General features: G+C 41.1%; 1 protein-coding gene across 2 annotated transcripts in view; it reads right to left on the bottom strand.

Moving 5' to 3' along the window:
• LOC149461447 (synaptotagmin-like protein 2) overlaps positions 1 to 26,539 on the bottom strand; it is a 129,242-nt gene that overhangs the window by 11,047 nt on the left and 91,656 nt on the right. For both annotated transcript variants that reach the window (XM_089678287.1, XM_089678288.1), the window contains 8 exons: positions 25,118 to 25,216; positions 19,787 to 19,878; positions 19,522 to 19,623; positions 18,221 to 18,390; positions 7,600 to 7,702; positions 6,185 to 6,346; positions 3,753 to 3,831; positions 118 to 217 (listed from right to left, as the gene is read on the bottom strand). In XM_089678287.1, the coding sequence (XP_089534413.1) occupies positions 118 to 217; positions 3,753 to 3,831; positions 6,185 to 6,346; positions 7,600 to 7,702; positions 18,221 to 18,390; positions 19,522 to 19,623; positions 19,787 to 19,878; positions 25,118 to 25,216 (907 nt within the window). The remainder of the gene's footprint in view (positions 1 to 117; positions 218 to 3,752; positions 3,832 to 6,184; positions 6,347 to 7,599; positions 7,703 to 18,220; positions 18,391 to 19,521; positions 19,624 to 19,786; positions 19,879 to 25,117; positions 25,217 to 26,539) is intronic.

The raw sequence follows: 26,539 nt of genomic DNA, 5'->3' as shown, positions 1-26,539 counted from the left end.
TTTTTCACCCATTGCTACTCTATTCAAAACTACAAAAAAAAAAGTTTTGATGAACTTTAAATTTGCATGTTTCCACCTATGGGAGATTAAGATGTTTTGTTTACAAAAATGACTTACCATTTAACAAAGGAATCTACCCCAGAAGGACGAAGTTGAGGTAAATCTTTAGTATCTTTCACCCAGATATGGACTTCTCCTGAGGATGGGTGTTTTGGACCTAAGGATTGAGGAAAAGATGTCTTATGAATTGAAAAATGTCTGCTAATGTTCACAAAAGCCACCTAAGCAAACAGACACCAAACAGCTTGAAAAGGTATCCCTCAAGGGTTCAACAGATTAGTCTTGACTTTACTGTTTAGTTATAAACCTCCGTATTGCACTACTGTTGTGATATGTAAACCAGGTGTACAAATGTACTTGACATTTTTGATGTGGAAATGCAAAACTGTTTACCATTTCTAATGATAGGACAGTACCCCAAAAAATTGTTGAGGACCTGCATGTCTTGGAATATTATACTTTAGCCAGCAGTAATAAAGTTACAACTTCTTCTTCAGTGTCAGGTTTGATCGTAGTTCTGAGTACATAACTCTATGAAGACCGTTTGTAGTTCTAAGGCAGAATGCTCATACTTCCTTGGGTGGTAGCCTCCCTTGGCTGGAAATTCATGAACCATCTGTAATTGTAGAGTGCAGGGGGGAGAAAATGGGAGACAATGGGAAGGAGGGGGTTCAGTGATCACAGCAGGTTAGAAAACTATCCCATCAACTGTTCCCTAAGCAGGAGTTCCTCAAAGATATGAGATTAGTCAAAATGACAGAGTAAGGCATTTCTCTGTCTTTGAACCTTCTGAAATTGCTGTGATCAACACTTTGTAGCAATAAAGATAATTAGGATTAAAATAATGCAAATAGAAGTTGTTTAAAACAGAACTCCAGGAATTTTTTTTCCAGTGTAGTCGGAATGTGCCTGCACTGCATAGATTAACTGCTTGTTTTGTCCAGTAGTGCATAGAAAGGCTACACTCCGGAAAACGGTGTCCCCCTCAGGTCCAGCAGTGGACTGTTTCTGCCGTCCTTGCGTCCAAATCTGGTCTATGGGAATGACAACATTAGGCACAGTCCACCGCAGAAGACCGCTAGACCATGGCTGGGCAGGAGGGGCAGGGACCGGTCTTGTGCTTGGAGGATCAGCGGATTAAGTATATCTCTGCTCTCTTCACCCCTAGACAAAAATACATTGCGTACACATCATCACTGCATGGGAAAACAAAAATTCTGGAATTTTTCTTTAACGTTCGACTGAGTTATTAACTCCTAAAGGTGGATGCCTGACTGCTTGTCATGGATTGATAATCACCATTATGTCTTGCACCATGGTAATTAAACTCAAATGGAGTTTTATACAGGTAGACCAGGGGTGTCAAACTGGCAGCCTTCATGCTGTTGCGAAACTACAAGTCCCATCATGCCTCTGCCTTTGGGAGTCATGCTTGTAACTGTCAATCTTGCAATGCCTCATGGGACTTGTAGTTTGGCAACAGCTGGAGGGGCGTCAGTTTGACACCCGTGAGGTAGACTATTGGCAGGAGGAAACATAATATGGGCTGTTAAGCCATATCAAACATTGCTGACCATTTCCTGAAAATGTTAGTTCCCTGGCATCATGCTGCTAAAATACATTCTATGTATTTGACTTGTAACAGATGCTGATCAGGATTTTTTTTATACTTTACTTTGACATTATTTGTTGCACATTTGTTTCAGCTTGGTGGCTTAGAATCTACTGAAGCCAAAGTCAGCCAGACAACTAGCATTTTCAAAGGAAGGTCAGCCATGACAGCATTTATAGGATAAGAGAAGGAGAGAAGCGCCTCTAAGTGCAGTATATCACTTTATTCAGGTATATAGGTAGGAACACTCACATAAATAAGGTAAGTATTAGCATAAAAACCGTGGTTGGTGTAACCATCAGTAGGTGGGTATCCAGGGAAAGAGCTGTCATCTGTGTGGGGAGAAGTTGGCGTGCCGCTGGAGCAGCGTGGTGGCTGGAGGGGAACAGCTGTGAGGCCGGCCGGCATGCACATCCTCCCTCAGAGCCAGGTGGAATGCACGCTGGACCGCGACAGCGTGGCCGTGATGACGTCAGATACCGAAGGTGCACTGCGACGCGTTTTGGACCATGCGCTGGGTGGGAAAGGTGGAAGTGCACTCGTTAATCAAGCTGCTTGATAAAGGAGTGCACTTCCGCGTTTCCCGGCCAGCGCATGCTCCAAAACGTGTCGCAGTGCACCTTGGGTATCTGACGTCATCACAGCCACGCCGCCACTGCGGTCCAGTGTGCGTTCCACCCAGCTCTGAGGGAGGACATGCACGCTGGCTGGCCTCACAGCTGTTCCCCTCCAGCCACCACGCTGCTCCAGCGGCACGCCAACTTCTCCCCACACAGATGACCGCTCTCACCCTGGATACCCACCTACCGATGGTTACACCAGCCATGGTTTTTATGCTTTATACTTACCTTTATTTATGTGAGTGTTCCTACCTATATACCTGAATACAGTGATATACTGCACTTAGAGGCGCGTCTCTTCTTCTCTCATCCTACAGAGTCTGCTACAGTCTATTTGGAAGCCTTGCCCTCAGTGCTACACGGATCCCCCTACTCCATGCTCATCCTCCTCATACAGCCATAACTACCACCAATACCCAATACCAGGATTACCCAGGACTTTTAGCAGTGCTTGCGCTGATCACACCCCCTCCCCCTCATTTCTTCTTACATGACAGCATTTATAGTTCTCTTCGTACAGGACATCTTTAAAAGCCAATTGAAAGTGTAGCACATTATCTCATTGTTCTTTAAAGTGTATAAATGTAGCAGGGGTGTATGTCGAAAAATAAATGCAGTTTCCACTCTTTGAAATTTGTTCTTTTTTTTTATAGAAATTCAAAAGTCCCGGTTTGACTTGAACACCCCTCATATATTAATATTCTGGATTCCTGAAGCGGCATAATCGCAAAACGCGTTGCACGGAACCACTCTCAGTATATGACCTATGTATGAGGTGGTTGTGTCATATTAAATTAAGCAAGTTTCTGTAATGTGTGGGAGCTGGTACACAGAGGCAATGTTATATATCTTGATGTACAAACGTAATACCGCGTAGCTGGATGGTATTGTTTTATATTTTAAACATGTTATACTAAATAAAAATTGTGAAGACTTATGACAAAGATGGGCTATTATTAAGATTAATGCACATTTAAAATCCCAATGTTTAGTTCTTTTTATGACTATAGTTCTTTATGGGATGTGGTTCTAGTTATTATTAATTCAACAAAATGATGAAATTGGCTTGAACTAATTGGCTATGCTTTCTTCTTTGAACTCTTCAGACAACATCCCATCTACAAAGATAAACTGCCAGAGGATATGTGATTTCACACAAATAGGTCACAGTTCACTTAATGAACTTTTCAATATCTGATTAACATGCAGAGTGGTGCTGTAAATAGATGTTATTACATCCCATTTCCATAAGCACACTCTACAAAAAAAAACACTCCAAAGAAATTCATCTTATGCTGTCTACTATATATTAGCATATTTATCAGCAAGCAGGTCTGCAATGTTCAGAACTATGGCAGCTTTCCCAGACCAAGCCCACATCTCTCCAGGAAATGAGGTGTGGAGGTGTTAAGCACATGTACATCTTGTTAAATATTCTTGTCACACAGGACATATCTCACCAAGACTTCCAGGAGGGATGTATCTAATTGACAAGTTCATCACTCCAAGATGGTCCACCCCATTCATTGCAGAGAGACTCTGATGGGTAAAAAAAAGAAACATACAAATAGTTCATCATATAACACAGCAGAATTGCTCAAAATTATTTATTAATGATATCAGCAAATGTTTACCAATGACAACATGTCTGTATAAATAGACTCAGTTGTGTTCTTATATCTTGTTATTTATTAACTATATTATTGGGCAGCACAGTGACTAAATGGTTAGCATTTCCTCCTGGCAGTATTAGGGTCGTTGGTTTCGAATCCCAACCACGGCACCACCTCCCTGGAGTTTGCATGTTCTCCCTGTGCCTGCACGGGTTTCCTCTAGGTACTCCAGTTTCCTCCTACACTCCAAAGACATGCTGGTAGGTTAATTGGATCCTGTCTAAATTGGCCCTCGTATGTGTATGTATGAATGTAAGTTAGGGACCTTAGATTGTATTCTCCTTGAGGGTTAAGGACTGATGTAAATATACAATATATATGTAAAGCACTGCGTAAATTGACGGTGCTATAGAAGTACTTATAATAAAAAAAATAAATGTTATTTATTAATAGTTTTTGTTTTTGAATGGCACAATTGGTCTTGTGTGTTCCTGCTGTTTCAATAGCTATACACTAGAGGGCATCCTAGATCAAGTTATGCCACAAGCTTCATTCCTGTGTTTTTATAGAAACAATTGAGTACTCTCCGTGATACTTTTTTTATTTGCACTAACATACAATTTTGAGGACAAGCTTTCGGGGTATATCCCCTTCTTCAAAGTCCAAGCAGTACTGTGTTTTTATAGCAAATGCTTACAGAAGAAGAACACTTGAAAAGTACAATATATATATATATATATATATATATATACACACACTGTATATGCACACATACACACACTTTTTTTTTGCTTCAATTAATTTACATCTTTTGTAAAGTTCTCCTACACTTCTGTTCTGAGATGAATGCAGACAAAGTATGCAGCCGAGCTTGTGGCATAAGTTATAAATACACTTAGCTCACAGGAATTTTTATAAACTCTAAACACCAGTATGCAGTGCATTATTTTAACAACCATTTGGAATGCTTAATAGGTATTTACTTTACACGTATGTATCTACACATCTGAGCCAAATATTCTCTGGCAATCTACGATATGCTTAATACATTAAACATGCCTACTGAAGCTTGTTAAATTATTATTAATGCTGTGCCCTGCAGTCATATGATGGTTTTACCTAGACTGGAACTGACAGGTCAATAAAAGCCTTCACAAAAAGTTGTTTGATGCAAGGGAAATTTCCCCTAGAGGGGCAGAGGCGGCAAAAAAATCTAAGAGAGATTAGAATCCTTCCCCAATCTGTCCAAAATGAAATCGAAACAAATTGCTAGAATTGGACATTAAGCACAAGTAGGTGCAACATGAAAACAGCCATAGCAGTTCTCCTACCTGTGAATATAATTGTCTGCATGCTTGCTCTTATTCAAGTAAAGGAATGATGACAATACTCCTTTTACAGACTGTATTTGTTATCTCCCCAGCCTGTTGGTGGTAGCATGCTATCTACTTTATATGCAGGTCCACCACTGAGGAGTCAGCAGAGAGAGAAAAAAATGTAATATGAACGGCAGAAAAGCTCAAAACTGCCCTTAAAAGAGAAGTTTGAGATTAAAAAATCCCAAACGTACATATTCACCTAGGTGGATGCAGCATCCTTCCGATGCTGCATCTGTCCCCAAATGCCTCTAAGACTGAGAACCAAGTGATCAAAGCCTGCTGATAGCTTAGTTCTTGGTCTTCAGTGAGCAGAGAGCTGGTGACTGTCAGTCACCGGCTGTCTGCTCTGTTCCTCCAGTGCTCACTGGAGTGCAAGGCTGTGGAGGGGGTGGAAGCTGTTGGTGCAGGCTTTTAGTGGCTCATTGAGAGGCTGAGCCATCTGCCAGTCCTGGCATCTGGTGAGATCTTGAACTTAAATTCAGGGTCCACCCAAAGTCTGGATCGGCTCAGTGACTTTAGCCCACTGTTGGCTGAATATGGGTCACAGGAATGCAGAACGAAATGCACTTTTGTGATCCATAGGAGAAGTAGCGTCAAAAGAGCTTTGGCCCTATTTCTCCTTTAACAGTCCCTTTACTTTTCCCATTTGGGTTGTAAGTGTCTTAAAGTAGCAAGGTCAGGCAGGAAAAATAGAAAAAGCCAACACAATTTGTAAGTAATGTGCTTTAGTCCTCCTTTTTTTATATAATTTGCAATAGCCACTGCACTAGGAATTCCTTTCATCAAGTGAACTTGCTTACATTTTTCATATATATTGTATGTGTTGAGGTTTTATGAAATCTGTGGTAATACAACAAAAAAGCCTAGCTTTTTCCTTTGGAATATACTCCACCAACTTACCCTTGGTTTTAAGATGTACCAGTTGGGCTTTGTGTTACTCCAATCCCAGCTGGTGAGGTCAATCTCCAGTTCCCCAAGGAAGCTGTTCCTGCCAAGCGGGTCATTGTGCCACACAGACAGGTTTAATTTCTGGATCAGTAAAACCATTTTTTCAATTTTGTACTAGAATATAAATGAAAGCATTAATGAGTCTGTTAATAGAAACTAAACAATACATATTCATGTTATAAAAAGAAGATTTATCAGCTAAGATGAGTACATCATTCTGGAATTTATAAAAGATGGAGCTGTGCCAGTCTGACAATAGCTCCCATTTATGAATGCAGAATGAAATCGCTACAATACACATGCATTGTTCAATGCACAAGAATAATTTAAGGATAGGTTCACCTTCAGGAATAGGTTACATACTACACCCATATTTAGGGGACAACATTTTAGATGTTCCAGCTCCTGCCCCCCTCTCCCCTTGATCCCCTTCCCTTGAGACAGCAGGTAGAGGATCCCCTCCCCCACAGCCACTAACACATTTCAAATGGACTCAGCCCACACAGTCATTTAATTCATAGTTACATACATAGATGGCAAGGTTGAATAAAGACACCAGTCCATACAGTTCAACCTATGAGGGGGCGTGTATGCATGTGTCTCTACCACTTCCAATATCTCTGTATATTGTGTTCTCTAAGATGCCCATTTAATAGTTTTTTATTTAAATGATCAATATTCCCTACTGACGCCACCAACTGTGGATGGGTGTTCCACATCCTTACTGCTCTAACAGTAAACACAGTGGCAGGTGGACTTGTAGTTCTCAATGGACTACGAAGACATGCTGATATGTGATTTTTATTTTTTGAATAGATGAACTGTTTGGAAGAAAAAAAATAGTAATTACAGCTCTGCAGTATATGTATGTCATCAGCTAGCTAGCCTTTAAACACATTGCAGTTCACTTGACCATCAGCTCCATCTTTACTTATTCAGGAAACCAGCAGATTTGCAGAAAAGTAACAAGCAACATTCCAGGTCATGTTCTTTTGCAGGTCACAATAAAAAAAATAACTTCAATTGTCTTCATATTTACTCCTGGAAACAATATTCACTGGTTACTTCTCTATGAGAGACTGGAGCAAAACAGCAGAATAATTAGAGGTATCCCCTTCCTAGTAGCTGCCCAAGATCTCTTGAAGTAGGGGCAGACAGCTGCCTAATGGACCATGTCCTGTGATGTGCTTGCTTCGAGGTTAGAGGATAATCAAAAAATAAAGATGTTTAGACAGTGGATGTCTGAGAGCCCGATTCCAACAAGGAATAACATCAGGAGGTTAACTAAAACTAGCAGTACAGTAATATGTAGCTATACTCTTTCCTGCACAAAATAGAAAAGCATTATATACAATATATAGTCCTACCCTTAATACTTCATTGTAAACTGGGTTGATGGTCTTCCTTTTCACTGAGGTTTTCCGCTTGCCCATTCTAGCTTTGTCTGGGAGAAGGTAGGTCTTGACATAGCTATAAAATATTGCAGTTAGTATAAAATGAATATTACCAAAAACTTGTAAGTAAAAAAGAGGAGAGAGAGAGAGAGAGAGAGACACACACTGAACATGAAAAATAAATTGGATGCCTGGTCTGGATTTTTTTTCAGCAACTTTACAACCCTGACTAGCAATTTGCCCACATTAAATTCTGTGAAAGAGCGGAGTGACATTTCACTTCCCTGCACGCCCATTTTTTATTTGGTATTGGCCATTTTGATTTCCACTAGGTTTGCTAAAAAAGGAACTCTATTAAATTGTTACCTTGCAAGAGGAATAAAATGAGAGCTACTTAAAAAAAACCCTCATTTTTGTGAGGCTCTCTGCACCTCTAAAACACATTCTGGGGAATTTCTAAAGGATGTCGTACTCATTCTTTAGAATTCTGTCTGATGGCAGCACTGAAAGTGACAGCGCTTCTGCCCCAAATCCATTTACATGACAGAGACCGGTACATGAATAAACTGATGCCAGCACTTAGGAGTGTCCATACTGGACACTTCACCCTCAGTGCACTCCTACCCTCCCCCTTTGCCCTGTGACTCTCACAATGACAGGCACATGACTGGGGAAATTTGTAATGGAATGGGCAGAGCCCAATGGGAACAGAGAAACTAGTTACCCATCAGGTCCGTTTTACTTTTGATTGGCTGAGCACAGAAGTAGTTTGATTGATAGCTTCTATTCAGCTCGAAATCAGCTTTCGAATTTGCCCATTGCCGTGCAGTGTCAGTCGCAGGCCAGGTGGACCTGATGGGGAACTCGTCTCAGAGTTCCCCATCACACTCCACAGATGCAGTATTCATGAATTTGAGTTGTCGGGTGGGTGAAGCCTGATGGAGAACTCTGAAATGGTTTCCAATCAGATCGGCCTTGCCTGTGACTGACAGCAGATATTAGTGTGTGGATTCCACTGAATAGCGGCTATGGAATCTGTCTATTGCCATCTGTTGTCAATCACAGGCATAGGGCATCCATCAGTTCAGTGTGACTTGCATTGTTGGGTGCTAGGATGCGCGTGGCCAGTCAAACTGCTGGCAATTGGAACTGTCAGAGACAGGTACATGAATCTGTCCATGCCAGCACTGAGGAAGGAGTGTCCACACCGGACATTCCTCCCTCAGTGTTCTCCTGACCACCCCAGGTGCATGACCGAGGGGTTTTGTAGTGGAATGATCAGAGCCTAATAGGGAACTGAGAGTAGTCCCCCCCATCAGGTCTGCTTTACGTTTGATTGACAGCACATAGAAGTGGGCTGATCAACAGCCACTAATCAGTCAAATGGAAGCTTTTCAATCTGACATGCACTGTCAGTCACAGGCCAAGTGAACCTGATGGGGAACTAGTCTCAGAGTTCTCCATAAGGCACCACCCACCTGGTGGTGTCCATGAATTTCAGTTGTCGGGTGGGTGGAGCCTGATAGGGAACTCCTGATATTAGTTCCTCATTGGGTCTGCCTTGCCTGTAACTGACAGGAGATGTTGATAAGTGGATTTCAAAGTCACTATTGGACTGAATAGTGTCTATGGAATCTGCCTACTGCCATTTGTTGTCAATCACAGACATCAGGCATCTATCAGTTCAGTGTGACCTGCATTATTGATAGCTAGGATGTGAGCGGCCTTCATTCTGGCAACTACTGTAAAGTAAAACATATTCAAATATATTTAAAAAGTAATACACACAATGCCCCCTCTCCCAACTTTAGCCATAGTGACAGATTCTAAAAGTAAAGGTAGTAAGAAATTCCTGAATCTGATTCACCAGGTGGTACTCGTACTGAAGGCTTTCATGAATTAGGCCATATTAAAGGGGACATACTGCCAGAAAAGTGACAGTCTGCTTAATTTAATTTCCCCAACTGTACTCCAGTACACAGATATTGACCTGCAAGTTAATGGCTGTACTGTCCCCTTTCACCTCTTCGGATTTACTATTAGTTATTGAGAACTTCCTTCTCCTAATCAGTATTTGCATTTAAGAGCACACCTGTTTTGGGGGATACCAGGGCTCAGAGAAAGCAATGAGAAGTACTTTCAGCTACCTGGAAGACCCTGCTTCACATGTCCAAGGCTCTAAGGAATTTGCTCTTGCTTAGGTTAAGGTGGAGAGCATCATTCTCAGAGTTATATACATTTCAGTCTACAGCATTTTTAGGTATTGTATCACAGTCTTCATATTTTAATTGCAGTGGTCCTAAAAAAATCCAATTAGTTGCATGTTCCATTCAAATATTATTGGAAAAGTGTCCATTCATAGACTTTTGTAATTAACACAGTTTTGCAGTTTAGCACCTCGGGTGCTATTTATTATATCTGAGTACCTTTTGGACTTTCCATGTAAGTGCTAATTGCAGAAGAAACTTGTTAGAACAGCTCAAACACATCCCACAATCACCTCAGAGAAACTTGTCAGGGTGGAATGAGTTCACTGTTTGCATGCTTACTCTTCCTGTGAATGTATATTAAAGGGGAAAGGGAAATTTATATATACACACACACATACATTTAGACAGTGCATGTGTGTGTGTGTGTGTGTAAATATTTTTCTCCCAGTGTAATGTGCTCTTCTTTCCAGGGCCAAATTTCCATATGTTAATTTTGCTGTTCTGCCAGGTCTATTTTATTGTGCTGTCCCCTAAGACCAATCATTGCAGGCCCAAAGTTCTACATTGGAAAAATGGCTATTTCGATTTTTGGTCCTTGAAGGCTTAAAAAAAAAAAAAAAAAAAAAAGAGAAGAAAAGTAAAAAAAAAGGTAGCAAAAAGAGTAGTCTACAGAAAATTAAAGAAGATGTAAACCCAACATTTCATATTCCTGATGTGTGTCACCAGAACCATGTACTTGTATGAAAAGGTATCCTGTTCTCTTTACATTGCTTCCTTTGCATGAAATCCCTGGTGGCCCTGCCAGTCCCTCTGCTTTCCCATTAAAAACCTGACTACGCTAAGCAGAAGAGCACAGCATGGTCAGTTCTCTAGCTGTGCTGGGAACTCAGTCCTCCAATGATCAGACATTTGCTGACACCCCTTTCGCCACTGCAGTTTTTCACTGGCAAGACCAGTGTCCTGCTGTTTCTCCTCCCCCAGCTCTTATGCAGCTGAGAACAGATGGTATGTCATCACTTATAGAAAAATGAAAAAAGGGTATATATAATGTTTTTTTTTATATCTATACACAAATGGTTTGCCTTTCATTTCTATTTTAAACTGTTGTTTTACAAGGGGAGGCTTTACAATCACTTTAAAGCTATGCAACTCTAGGGAGATGTGATCTACAGATTTGTTTCCTAATTCCTTGTATTACAAGCATGAGTGCAAGGATGTCCTCCTCAAAGCCTTAAGCCCTGGACAAAGTCTAGTAACTGCACAAACCATATAACTGAAGAAGATTAGTTCAACCCCATTCACAGCTCTTTTATTTCTGTCTGTTCATTTGGGAGATTTTACTTTACTTTCTGTAGAAAAAAAAGCTGGAAGGCTCTCTTATGTTAAACTGCACAGGCAGAGAGTGGAAGTCACCCATCAGGGACAAAAACAGAAGTAACAAACATGTATCTTGATTTAGGCTTTAATGAGCTATTCTAAGCAACACCAAATATCAGAGAGTGAACTGCTATTGATATCAAACACTTTTACTGTGCTGCCTAAATCTGAGCTCTCTGCATCTAAATTAGAGAGCGCCAAACAGGTCTGTAGTAATAAACTTCTGAATCCTAACTCTTTGATGCATCATGCTCTCTGCATTGGACAGAGAAGTAGGTTCCTACATAAATGTGTTTTTGGGATTACTTCTGCATTACAAGCAGGTACAGAAAACAGTTTATAGATCAGCAGATTACTGACAAAAGAGAATAAGGCGGTACAGTGGGGAAAATGATTATTTGATCCCCTGCAGATTTTTTAAGTTTGCTTAATTATAAAGAAATTGTCTATAATTTTTATCATATCTGTATTTTAAATGTTAACGACAGAAAATCAACCAAAAATCCAGACAAAACACACAATACAAAAGTTATAAATTGAGTTGTAGTTCAGTGAATAAAATAAGTATTTGATCCCCTACCAACCAACAATAATTCCGGCTCCCACAGACTGGCTATGTGCTCATGTGGTACACAGATTAGTCCTGTCAATTTAAGAAGGTGCTACCAATGACAACTTGTTATGTGTATAAAAGACACCTGCCCACAGAATCTCATTCTCCCTCACCATCATGGGCAAGACCAAAGAGCTGTCTAAGGACATCAGGGACAAGATTGTAGACCTGCACAAGGCTGGAATAGGTTACAAGACCATCAGAAATAAGCTTGGTGAGAAGGAGACAATTGTTGGAGTGATTATTTGCAAATGGATCTGGAGCTCCATGCTCCAGACACCTCATTTCACCTCATGGGGTAAGGATGATCATGAGAAAAGTGAGGGATCAGCCCAGAACTACATGGGAGAAACTTGTGAATGATCTCGAGGCAATTGGGACCACAGTCACCAAACAAACCATTGGTAACACAATACGCTGCCATGGATTGAAATCATGCAGTGCCCGCAAGGTCCACCTCCTCAAGAAGGCACATGTACAGGCCCTTCTGAAGTTTGCCTTTGAACGTCTAAATGATTCAGAGAAGGATTGGGAGAAAGTGCTGTGGTCAGATGAGATCACAATTGAGCTCTTTGGCATTAACTCCACTTGCTGTGTTTGGAGGAAGAAAAATGCTGACTATGACCCTAAGAACATCATCCCTACAGTCAAGCACAGAGGTGGAAACATTATGCTTTGGGGCTGTTACTCTGCTAAGGGTACAGGCCGACTTTGCCGCATTGAGGGGCCAATGGACAGGGCCATGTGTTGTAAAATCTTGGATGAGAACTTTCTTCCCTCTGCCAGAACACTGAAGATGGGTCGTGGATGGGTCTTCCAGCATGACAATGACCCGAAACATACCGCCAAGGCAACAAAGGAGTTGTTGAAGAAGAAGCACATTAAGATCATGGAGTGGCCTAGCCGGTCTCCAGACCTTAATCCCACAGATAATGCACAGAAGGAGCTAAAAACTTGAGTTGCCAAGCGACAGCCAAGAAACCTTAAGGATTTAGAGAACATCATGTTTTGCTTGGGGATCAAATACTTATTTTACTCACTGAACTGCAACTCAATTTACGACATTTGTAACGTGTTTTTGCTGGATTTTCGTCTGTCTCTATCATTTGAAATACACCTATGATAAAAATTATTCTCCCTTAATTTCTTTGTAAGTGGGCAAACGTACAAAATCTGCATGGGATCAAATAATTGCTTTCCCCACTGTATAGTGCACTACAACAATGCTTGCATGCATCTCAAAGCTGCATTTTAAACTCTGAACAAGGTGCATATTTAATGACTCCAATCATTATGAGGCTCCAATCACACCCAGCATAAGGCAAACACACATATTTGCATGCTTTTTTTCCCTATGTTTTTACACATTTCCACACATCGTGCATACGGCAGCCCGTTCACTTGAACTGGCTTTAGCAAAGATGCACCAGAACATTTTCAGACTCGGAACGTGTGTTTTGTAGGGCACAAAAACACAACACTGCTGGCCGAATTTAAGGTGTCATTAAAAATTAACGGGACTGTAAATCTGGCACGTTTTTAGCGTGTTCCTGTTCATTTCTGCACAAGTTCCCAGAACACACAGGTGTGAATGGGGCCTGAGGGCTGAGGACTGTTACGAACAGTTCTGTTATCGATTCTTCATAAAGACATTGACACACCATATGTTTTGTTCCGATTTTTAATAAATATTTATAAATAAAATGAATATTTATAAACAAATATTCTTTGCAAAATGGTAAGGTAATTTTAAAAGGATATGCAAAGCAAATGAAGGTGTGACACATGAAGTTGATCCGTAGGAAAAAAGTTTTCTTTTAACCTTTCTATAGTTGGGAATGGTTACAGCCTCTGTTGGGCTTTATTTTGCTGTCTGTATCCAACTGGAGAGACTTCCTGTCCCAAACATTTAAGAGGTAGTGAAAGGAAGTCTATTCAAAAACATGAAATGCCCCCTTAGACAGCTTTTACCAGATCTTCTACTCCTATTTCTCTTCTACTCCTATTGTGGTGCCAACCATAAAATGTAGGATTTTCCACCACTCTCTATATCAACAACAGTGGTCACCAGAACAAATGAGAGTAAATCTCAACGGTGAGGACAAACAAAGGAATAAATACCTGATTGAAAATTTAACCCCGCACCACTCTATCCAAAGCTAAAAAAAAAAAAAAAAAATTTTGCTTACAGATACACTTTCAATGTTTCCTGGTCAGAAAATGAAACCAATTCACTAGTTTAGCTCTTTGGATGTAAACACAAGCTGATGGCTTTTGGGGTCAATAAAGAGTGCCTATCACCCGGTCAATGCTATCACATGGGGGATGGTTACTTCTTGTGATAGTAATAAAGTAAAAAAAAAAAAATTAAAAAGTAAAAAATAACTAACCCTGTAGACCTGCACACACTGCAAACATGGGCCCAGGGTATGTAACCATGATCACACCACATATGTGAGGTATCATCGCAAATGTCAGAGTGAGAGCAATAATTCCATCCCAAGAGCTTACAGTTAACGCTAAAAGGATGAGCAGCAAAGGCTTTGACACCATCGCCTAGGGATGTTTTTGGAAACCAGTGTTTTTCACAATATCTCGGGCGCTCGCAATTTTAAGAATTGGTATGTTTGGTATCTATTTACTCAGCACAACACCATCGTTTATATTTTACCAAAATAAACAGGTATTATATTTTGTGTGTTTGAACTAAAATTTATTTTTTTATATTTTTTTCCTGAAAATAGGCGTATACTACAGCCGTGGCCAAAAGTTTTGAGAATGACCCAAATATTTTTCACAAAGTCTGCTGCTTCAGTGTTTTTAGATCTTTTCGCCAGATGTTACTATGGTATACTGACGTATACTGTAATTACAAGCATTTCATAAGTGTCAAAAGGCTTTTATTGACCATTACATTAAGTTTATACAAAGAGTCAATATTTGTAGTGTTGACCCTCCTTTTTCAAGACCTCTGCAATTCACCCTGGTGTGCTGTCAATCAACTTCTGGGCCACATCCTGACATACCAGTCCATACTTGCATAATCAATGCTTGGAATTTGTCAGAATTTGTGGGTATTTTTTGGTTCACCCGCCTCTTGAGGATTGACCACAATTTCTCAATAAGATTAGAGTTTGGGGAATTTCCTGGCCATAGACACAAAATTTCGATGGTTTGTTCCCCAAGCCACTTAGTTATCACTTTTGCCTTATGGCAAGGTGCTCCATCATGCTGGAAAAGGTATTGTTCGTCATTAAATTGTTCTTGGATGGTTGGAAGAAGTTGCTCTCGGAGGACGTTTTTGTACCTTTCTTTATTCACGACTGTGTTCTTAGACAAAATTGTGAATAAGCCCACTCCCTTGGCTGAGAAGTAACCCACACATGAATGGTCTCAGGATGCTTTACTGTTGGCATGACACAGGACCGATGGTAGCACTCACCTTTACTTCTCTGGACAAGGTTTTTTCCAGATGCTCTAAATAATCGTAAAGGGGATTCATGAGAGAAAATTACTTTACCCCAGTCCTCAGCAGTTCAATCCCTGTACCTTTTGCAGAATATCAGTCTGTCCCTGATGTTTTTCCTGGAGAGAAGTGGCTTCTTTGCTGCCCTTAACAAAAGGCCATCCTCCAAAATCTTCTCCACACTATGCATGCAGATGCACTCACATCTCTGTGCTGCTGTTCCTGAGCAAGCTCTGCACTGGTGGTGCCCTGATCCTGCAGCTGAATCAACTTTAGGAGATGGTCCTGGCGCTTGCTGGACTTTATTGGGCACCCTGAAGCCTTCTTCACAACAATTAAACCTCTCTTCTTGAAGTTCTCAATGATTCAATAAATGGTTGATTTAGGTGCAATATTAGTAGCCACAATATCCTTGTCTGTGAATCCCTTTTGTGCAAAGCAATGATGACTACACATGTTCCCTTGCAGGTAACTATGGTTAACAGAGAAAGAACAATGATTTCAAGCACCACCCTCCTTTTAAAGCTTCCAGTCTGTTATTCTAACTCAATCAGCACGACAGTATGGTCTCCAGCCTTGTCCTTGTCAACACAGACACCTGTGTTAACGAGAGAATCACTGACATGATGTCAGCTGGTCCTTTTGTGGCAGTGCTGAAATGATGTGGAAATGTTTTTTGGAATGAAGTTGCTTATCATGGCAAAGAGGGACTTTGCAATTATTGCAATTCATCTGATCACTCTTCATAACATTCTGGAAGATATGCACACTGCCATCATAAAAACTGAGGCAGCAGACTTTATGAAAATTAATATTTGTGTCAATCTCAAAAGGTTTGGCCACGGTTGTAAATCACTCTCCAAATATATTGTGCAACAAAAAAATTCCAACAGCTTTTTTTTTTCTACCGGTCTCTGCTTTCAGAAAACATATAATGTTCTTGTGATTGTAAGTAATTTTTAGCCAAAAATGCAGATTGATACATGTGTGTAAAAAATGAAAGAAATTATTCTGGTCCTGTGGTTAACAATTGGCTGTATCGGCACTTACACTCTGGTCCTATGGACAAGTCGTATTTTAATATGTGTAGAGAAGTTCACATATGGTAAGGTGAGTTAAAGTGAAACTAAAGGCAAAAATTTTTTTTTTCATTTTGTATAGTGTAAGAAAAGATTATAACCCCTGCCAGTTTTATTTTTCCTCCTCCTTTGTGACATGGAGGAGTATGACAAGTGATATTTGGCTATAAACAACTGTGTATTTTGGGCCACACCATACTGCACCTGTAGGTAATGTTTCAAAGACAATCTGGAATTTTGTTACTCCACTTTGAGAAAATCTGGGAACTACCTGTAGGCAGATGAGTCCCAAACTAGCAGAAGATCTCTTATTTTTCACAAAAATCCCTTAGAACAGCAACAGTGAGGGAGATGCAAAGAAGCAAAAGCAATTAATATGAACAAGCTTGTAAGCAAACCTGTCAGGTATGCACTGATCTCCACGAATACAGTTCTGTTTATATAGTCTTTTTCTTTGTCTGTTGGCACTGTTGAGCACTAATTTCAGACCTGCCACTGAATAAATAATTGTGGGAATGCCCAAGTACATATTAAAGTCACCTGTTTGCAAATGGAGACATTAATTACACTTGAATGCGGCACCACATTTATCAAACAGGTTTCTCCTGTCCTTGAAATATCAAATGTCTCATAAAAGGCACATTCTTTGCTTGCCATAGCAGATGTGCAAATAATCTCTCAGTCACATCTAAGATAATGCCAGATCAGTTTTAGCAGTAGGTACGTATTGTTTTAAGCAATGGGTTTGCAGCATACAGCTAATATACGTCATACAGCATCTTTATTAAAACCAGCAAGATCTGCATCTGACTGCCAAAGCAATTTGAAAATTGTGATTAATCCAACAATGAATAAAGTCATTGTTACTATTACTATTAAGATATAAAGCACAAAATTTAAACATTTAGTTTTAATACTCTGTGAAGGATTTAAAGCCTGAGGGCTCGTTCACACTTTGAGTCCCCCTTCTAGCTTTTTAGAATTCCTTTTACCCCAAATGTTTAAAATGAAAAAAAAAAAAGCAAGCTAAGCACTACTTATCATTTCCATGCTTCAGCTTTGCCCTCCACTCTGAATAACCCAGTATTACTTAATGTACGTTCTGTGAGCCAAGAACGACACATCCCTAGGGTTGACCATCTTGATGCATCCGCTTACAGTGCACAAAATGCAACTCACATGTCGTAACTTATGTGCCATTCTATGAAGCACCAACTAGCATCAACCATGTAGAAGAGGAAGATGGAACTGGCTTGTTATGTGACTGCAGAGTAGACTGCATTTACGGCACATGTGCTGCAAATTCTAAAGAAAAGATTAAGTGCAAGGAGGGGTGCAGGGGCTATGCACAATGTGTGAATGGATCCTAGGGCCATTATTACACAGGGCAATGTTAATGGGTTGCAGGTGATTTAAGCAGTGCTACAACGATGAGGAAGAGTGTATTACCTTACAACATGTTGCAAAAAGCAGAAAAAATGTTGTTTAGGTCCTAGGAAGGACATCCCTAGGAGGTTACCATCTTAGTAACAATGGGTAGATCTTTTACTGTTCCTCACTCTTGCTGATACATCTGTTTGTGTCCTAAACAAGGTAGTTTGCAGTGATATGAAAAGAAGGCTTGTGTCCATGGGCAAGAGTGTACGAAGCATTCAACCTTGCACTTGTATGCACACAGGCTGTGCTCCCACTTAATTGCTTATTACGTGATCAGCTGTTCTGCCAATTCCACTTCATGAGTGTTCTCTTTTTGCCAAAGAATGATTGATTCTTACCCACATTTCTCATTCATTCCTAGCGATGGTAAGATGTACTGTACATGCATGCTAGGTATAAGGGTAATACTAACGGGTCTGATCGTCCTTTCTTCTCATCCACAACTGCCAGGTCCTTGCACTGAGCCACATAGATATGGAACTCCCGATTCTTTTCATCATAGTCTAGGGAAAACTGAACTGATCCCTGTGCATCCACACTGCCGAAATCTCCACTGTACACGCTGAGGACACTGTTACTGACCTGCCAAAAGACATTTATTATTCACATGTAAGGATCTATGTAGTCTATAGTTTAAATATCTTTGCTCCACTACATATCTTGCAGGTATTACAAAACTGAGAATATTCTCTTTGGGAGAATAAACTCACTCCAACGGCTATGACGAGCCACTATAGGGCATTGAATGATTTAAAGTGTATGTCAGGACTAGACAAAAAAAGCAGTACATCTCTGCAATACATGTGCATTTCTCCAGGTTTTATCGCTTTAAAAGACCCTGTAAGTACAGAAAAATACATGGTTATTTTCCAGAAATGCACTCTGCTTTTGAGTCTTTTTGGGGGCTGACAACATCCATTTTTGTGGATTTAGTGATGTCCGTCCTGTCCAGTGTCTTATACTAAACAATTCACTATTTTTACTAAACAAGACACTATTTTTGTTTTTTAGTAGAGGATAAGAACTAGGAGGACTAATTATCTGAATCATAATCTTGCCCTAGGCTCAGTTCACACTCCTGAGATTTAGGATCTGACTTGTGAGACCCAAAGTCGCAGGACATGTGAAATGCCATGTATTGTATCTCTATGAGAGCCATTCCAATTGACACTACTGAAGTCAGTGCGACTTCAGAAAAGGTTCCTGCACTACTTTGATCCAACTTTGACATAGATTCAATGCCAGAGAGTGTTGGTCTTATCAAAGTCGAACTGAAAATCGCACTACTTTGGAGTCAGCTACTGTGATCCGAGCCTAAATAGAATACCATCTCCTTTCTCATGAAGAACAGTTTACACACACATATCTCAGCTTTATATTTACCTGGCTGCCTGAAAATAGGCTTAGAATGTTAGCAATGGGTACTTCAGTATAGCCAAGAACTTTGCTTCTGCTTTCAATTAATATGAAGTGCATGCATGTTGCTAGACCAACACAATACAATTGTTTGTCTTATAACAAGCCAACTACAAAAATATGTTTTATAAAACTAGCCTCATTTTGTACCAATGAGACGCATTTACAAAAATGTCTGAAACATCTGTGCTGCCCACATAAATCAATCAGATCAGCTCCTTCCATTTTTTAGGTTATGCAGAAGAGGCCAGTTGGTCATTCATTTTGTCTCAGTAGTCTTCATCCAGACGTACTTACAGAAGAGACGGATGCCATGTCGGAGGAGTTGCTGCCACTACTCTGTGTCTTTCTGTGCCTTTTGAGTTTGAAGCTAATTTCAGATGCAGTGTCAGATTCTGTCTACAATATATCCAGAAAAACAAACATATTAAAATGTATTTTTGAAAGTATTAAATTGTCTTCATGCATCAACAAATAAGTTTAGATACCCGCGACTTACACTTAATGTGCATGACTGTAGCATTCAATAAAGGTTCTGCATGTGAAGTGCAGCAAAACTCACCTCAGAGTGCAGGGCTGGAGTGGATCTGCTCAGCTCTTTAGCTCGTTCGGGCTCCAGAAGCTGATGGCTTAATGTGTTGGGTTTGCTATATGCTGAGACAAACAAAAGAAGGAAATTAATAGAGAGACATTGGGAAAGGCCTGTGCCTGGGAATGAAGCATCTCTATATACATAGGAGATACTCTACACTTTTCACAGGTGTCTTAGAGCCTGCTTCACAAAGAGCATGTAATCCATGTCAAAAGACATGCAAGATTATTGTTGTTCGGCTGTCCCACAGATGTGGCCCAAAGCCCCCATACAAAGCGGTCGGTGCAGGAGTACTATGAGAAGACAGCTGGACCCATCTGAGTCATTAGGGGTTAACCTCACAACAGTGTTACTGAGCGGTGGGAGCCACATCTACTGTCTATGTTGGTAAAAATCATGTAATATAAGGTACGTAACAAAAAAACATGATGCTTAGCTGAAATGTCCTCAAGCCTCAACACTATGCTGGGTTTGAGGATGTTTCAACTAAGCAATGATCATGTTTTTTGTCAGTATTCCCCTCTCCTATGACAAGTATATGGATGAACTGTTGGGGCAAATCAGCAAACAGGCGTTTCCAGTGAAGAACTAAAGGGCTGTCCATAGTAATGTAACCCATTGAAATGTGATTACTTGCAGTACAGTAAAATTGACATTAGATGGCGGTGGTCTGCCATTCAGGGTCACTCACATGGACAGAACAGCCCTCTGGAACTTGTATGCTGTATAGCAGGACTCACCTGGTGAGCAGGGCGGTCAGGAACTACATTTCCCAAGAGAGGTAACATGTGGGTAGGGGAATATAAATATCAAAGCCCAGGAGACTGGCCAGGAAAGTGCAGAGAGACTGAAAGAAAAGGAGGTGTGCTGATGGCTGAAGTGCTGAACTAGGCCACAGAGCCTGACTTGGAGAGAAAGGAAGAGTGGAAAGAAGCCTACTGACCACCCGGTCTGCCATGCTGCCTAGCAGGTGAAGCTGACAGCAGCAGGCCAGACGGAATGCCGAGTCTGAGCTGGAGATTCTTTGGACTGCCCCTGTTTACAGAGAGAGAGAGAGACAGACCGCTACAATCTGCCAGACTACTTAACCGGGTGAGAGAAACCCATGCATCCACTAGTGAATACTGGCAAATTGCCACCTCAGCTGTCTACCTACACATAGTTGTGAACATTACATATAGTTGCATCAGTTTGCAGCCTATTTCTTGCCGCCACCATTGTTGAGATACATCTCCATTGCAGTTCGTGTACAAGCTGATCACAGGGCATACAGTTGCAGGCCAGGATATAGAAGTGGCTACTGAAACAAGTTTCCCTTCCTCAACAAAGCAGGATTCCCATTACTGTTAACCATTGCCTTTGATATATAAAGAGAGCTGTCCTTGCCTATAGACATTTATGTCAGCTGTTGCTTTTCATCACTTCAAGCCTGCCCCATGTTAGTGCTTTAAAGGGGACCCTGCCTTAATTTGCTACCATCAAGAGGAAAATGTTAATTCTCCCCTTGTTCCTTCACTATCTCTGTATCACCATCCCAGGGAACTATATTACACGTCTCAACTCAACATCATGCCAACTGGGCCCCAAGGAACGCGCAGAAGACACTGTAGTGTACTTAAAGGGACAGTGCTCAATTTCAATGACAATTCTCTTTCCTTCACATCTAATCCTTGTTATCCAGTTCTGGGAACCTACAGTGAGCTCACCGGTTTCTTGATAGTTGCTTTCTGCTCACTGGGGATTCAGTAGCCCCCTCAGATTGGAGGCGGTGGATTATATCTGAAAGCAAGCCTGATAATTATTGGTGCTTCATGTTGAATGTTGTTACTTGTGCTCACAATTACCAAGAGTGGTTATATTTGCTGCATATTTCAATGTCATTCTGTTCTTTTTGACCAAGTTACCTTTGATTCCAACAGTTGTGATTTACTGTGGTCACAGGAGCATGGTGGTGTCAGCAGAGGTCGGGTTTGCAAGCAGAGGTTCAGATTGACAGGGAACCCAAAATAATTACTAAGCAACCTGTAAGGGGGTGGTGCTACAGTAAGTACCAGTAACTACCTTTTCCCAATACAGCCAGCAGTTGTGTTTTCCACATCTCGGAAAAACTATAAGCGATATTTACCGTGTAATGGCCTGGATGAGTCTCCTTGTCACCTCATAGTACCCCTGCATACACAGCTTTGTTTGGGGGCTTCTAGTCGCACTTGTAGTGCAACTGAACACCACAAATAATCTTATACTTCTTTTGACATCCAAGATGCTTGTCCTGATGAAGCAGGCTATGTGACACCTCTGAAACACAAAGTTCTCCTCGTTCCACTAATTATAAAAAATATCTATGTTTGTCATGTGTAAATAATACCTTTTCATCTGGTCAGTGGTAGATACAGAGTATGCATATAGAAGGTTTTCTCCTATGACAATAGGTTTAAAGCTGAAGTTTAGCGTTTAATAATAAAACACCTCTATAGCTTTAGTGTCTAACTTACCTGTAAAGAAATATGTCCCACGTTGCCCAGGCAGCTGGATCCTGTAGAAACCTGCACAGGGCTTAGTTCTTGAGAACTGGGTATGTATATGGCAAACAGTTGCTAAATGCTCCCGCTTTATAAAGGCCTTTGAAAACTCTTACAAAGTCCTCACTCTATGGTATTTTACCCCGGTACGTATAGCTAAATATGTCCCTGAATATGATTCCTCCTGTTTCAGAGGATTCAAGGCCGAAGGGACAATGTACCATATACGGTGGTCCTGTACAGAAAAACCCATGATAGACCCTCTTACATAAACAGATAGTAGAGGCTCCCCGGTGATCCCATGTCTTGATTGCATTCATCTTTATGGCAACAAAGCAGACCATAGCATGTGCGTGGAGGACACTGAGTCTCCAATTCGAGGAAGTTAATGGTAGACTCCAAGGATTCCTTGTTAACCAAAAATTGACAGCAATATTGGAAGACTAGAACTACAAATTTCTTTTTATCTGGCAACCCTGGTTGGATTTCCAACTGATCTCTCATTTCACAACACGAGGAGGAGGATGTTGGCAGAATTATGAAAAACTAACCATGTATGGCCAATTTAAAGTAATTGTGAAGACTTTTTTTTTTTTTTTTTGTAATAACATGTCATACCTACCTGCTCTGTGCAATGGTTTTGCACAGAGCAGCCCAGATCCTCCTCTTCTGGGGTCCCCCACCTGTGTTCTGGGCTCCCCTTTTCTCCATGTGCAACCGTAGGAAGCCATGTGCAGGCTCGATCCCAGGCTACTGACACACAGTGCTGCTCGGCCCACTCCCCCCCCCCCCATTAATGGATTTGACTGACAGCAGCAAGAGCCAATGGCTCCCACTGCTCTCACTAAGTCCAGTGAGGAGTGAGGGGGGAGGGAGAGAGAAAGAGAAAGCAGCACCACTGCTCTTGGGCACAGCACTCAGGCAAGTATTTGGGGGGGGGGGGCTGCATATAAAAGGTTTTTTTTTTACCATAAGGCCCCTTTCACATGGGATGGATACTGTTACGATCTGCAGGGGAACAGCTCACAGATCCACCACTAATCAAAACAGAGCAAGCAGATAACACATCTATGTTCAGTTTCTACAGAGCAGACACAGCTCACTCTGCTCTATTGGCGGCCAAGAGTAAATGACTCCAATCCGATCCACCTAAATAAAAGGATGGATCACCTTACTTTTTTTTAGCGGACCAGATCTCACCAGGAGGTAGGCAGTTGTAAACGAACACAAGTCCAGTTACAGCTGCCTGTCCATGGGAATGCATGGACTTTCTGATCAGATCTGCTTGAAAAACTGACAGGTGGATCTGATCTGACTGCCTATGTGAAAGGGACCTAACGCAGAGTATGCATTAAGGCAGAGGTGTCAAACTCAATTTCTTAAAGGGCCACATCAGCATTATGGTTGTTGTATGGTTAAAAGGGCTGGTTGTATTTGTAAGTCTAGATGTCCAGAACACCCCACCTCACCCCCTTAAATCAGATGTCAAGTACTCCCCCTTCCCATCAGAAGTAAAAAGTCCTCCACCCTCCCTTGCATCACAGGGCATCCCCCTTACCCTGTGCTGCTGCTGGGAAGAATCTTGGAGCGGAGCTGAGAGGCAGAAAGTGCAGGGTCTGGATGAGGACCAGAGGAGGACTGGAATCAGCTGCTACAGCATGCTGAATGCTGAGACTAAGGGAAGGCAGAGAAGAGGGGGTTCTGCGGCTGCACAGAGAGGCTGAGGATCTGTAGGAGTTGTTCTGTCCCCCTCTCTGCTGCCAACTGCTAACACAAAGTGGGGCAGAGATGAGGGGGGGGGGGGGAGCCACAGATGCAGGAGAAATGTGAGGGCTACATATGGCTGGCGGGCCTGATTCAGCCCTCGAGCCTTGTGTTTGACACATGTGCATTTGGGTAAAAAACCTGAAGCCTTTACAACCACTTTATGGCTGCTGCAAAGTAAGTTACAGAGTAACATTGTTACATGTTACAGAGTAAGGCTGCATTATTGTTCTAGGCATAGTTTCTAGATATACTGATGCAAAATGAGCAAACTGTCTCTTTCGGGTCAAACTGCTCCTGGAATCAGATTTCCTTATGGCACTAGGACATCTGATCTTGTCAGTGTGATACTAAGGAGTCCATTTATGATGGATGGGAGGATGGAAAGATAAGCAAGTTGACAGGGACAGAAGAGGGAAGTGGCACTATTGCCGCTGGCAGTTGACTTAGGAGTGCATGGAGCATGTATTTGGCCCTGGTAGTATGCCAATACTGAAGGGACTGTACTGATGCTGAACTTGCACTGCTTCTTTCTTACAAGTATACAATTTCTTATTGTTAAATATTAAAATGATCATGTAATCAAAGAAAGTATGACATACTGTACCATTAATAAGCAAGAGGTCACACATGAAATCAATGGGAATCACTGTTATCAAGAGAGATACCTTGTACTAGAAATGCCTTTTCTGTACAAGCTGTCATCATCTTTTTAATACAAAACAAAAAGTTCTAAAATAGTTTGTTTGACACCTAACTCCACAAATTGTATCAGGAAAAGGATGAGGACAAGCAAAGAGTAAGAACTATAGACTGAATGTTTGGTTTCCAAGGGTGAGCTGACAGATGGGTACCAGCCTTATCCTGTCACCTTCTGCATAGTTTACTCCCCATGTAGAATTAAAAGACCCATTAAATGTCCAGGAGGAAAAAAATAAATATTCAGAATAAAAAAAGCTAGTGAAGCCTGAAGTGAAAATGACTGGAAGAGTCAATAAAATATTTTTGATAAACTTACTTTCTGTCGTTGTATAAATGTTCACCATACTTCTGGCGTTGCTAACGTTACTAGACTTAGATGCAGAAACTTCAGTGGGATAATCATCAACGTTCCTGTCTGAAGATGAAACGGGGTTACTGTTTCTTCATTATACTGCATTCTAATATTCCATTCATAGCACAAACTTCTAGCTTAAAGCACTTTGAAAAGCATGACTCCTGCCAGTATGCTGCAGAAAAGGACCCATCCTTTCTGCAGAAGCAATGGTTTCATGCATTCAGAAAAGCTCATGCTCCCTGCTGATTACAGAGCACTGACTCAAGCAACTGGGAGCTCTGCAAAAAGACAACTGCTTCCAAACAAATAGCAAGGGTGTTTTTCTGCAGCATGCTGGCAGTGAATAGGCTTTTCAACTCAGGATTGGCTGCTTTTGCACAAAAAAAAAAAAAAAAAAAGAAGAATGGAAGGCTTCCTTCACAGGGCTTCAACTTGTATAACAGCAGTCTTTCAACAAGTCATGTTGAAGTCTGCTAGCAGCTTGTTTGAAATGGCAATCAGCACTTCCATTGGAATCTGTGTTCAACACTACCGATTGGAACTGAATGGTACTTTAAAGGATAAGTTCAACTTTGTGAATATGTTACATGTTCCAACTTCTTTTAGGGTGGAACATGTAACATGTTCCCAATGCTGCAGTCACTGCCCGATCCCCCCCCCTCTTTCCCAGCAGTACAGGGAGAAGTTCTGAAGTCTGTTAGCAGCTTGTTTGAAGTAGCAATCAGCACTTCCAATGGAATCTGTGTTCAACACTACTGATTGGAGCTGAATGGCACTTTAAAGGATAAGTTCACCTTTGGGAACATGTTATATGTTCCAACTGCTTTTAGGGTGGAACATGTAACATGTTCCCAATTCTGCAGTCACTGCCTGATTCCCCCCACCTCCTCTTTCACAGCAGTACAGGGATAAGTTCCTCATACAAGTGTCACTTTTTAAAAACAGCATGGCTCTGCTCACATGGCCGCATCATTTATTCACAAAGTTCTGTGAATGAATGAACTACAAGTCCAGACAGGCTTAGCGAGAGGGATTGTTGTGTTGATGGTCAGTGTTATTGGAGAAATTAAGTGATTTTCTTTCCTGCAACCTGTGGTTGGACAATTGATGAGTAATTGAACATGCAAATTATATCCTGTTGAAAAGGAATAAAACTTTAGCAAGACATGTATGGGCAGAACACAGAGGAAACCCTAAAATGTCTAAAGTTTTGGATAATCCAGGAAAAAATACTGGGCCTAAGAAAAGTTGACTTGGATCAGATACTTCTGCAAACAGCGACAAAATTGATTTTAGACTGAATTATAGAGTACCTCATCGCCTGATTGAAGGTTATACATATATCTGCCTTTTGTAAATGAATACATTAATTTATTATAGTTG

Source organism: Staurois parvus, unplaced genomic scaffold (assembly GCF_062004578.1).
Source record: "Staurois parvus isolate SC_StPar_1 unplaced genomic scaffold, SC_StPar_1.0 ptg000202l, whole genome shotgun sequence".
NCBI lineage: Eukaryota > Metazoa > Chordata > Amphibia > Anura > Ranidae > Staurois > Staurois parvus.
This window is presented reverse-complemented; position numbering and strand designations above follow the sequence as displayed.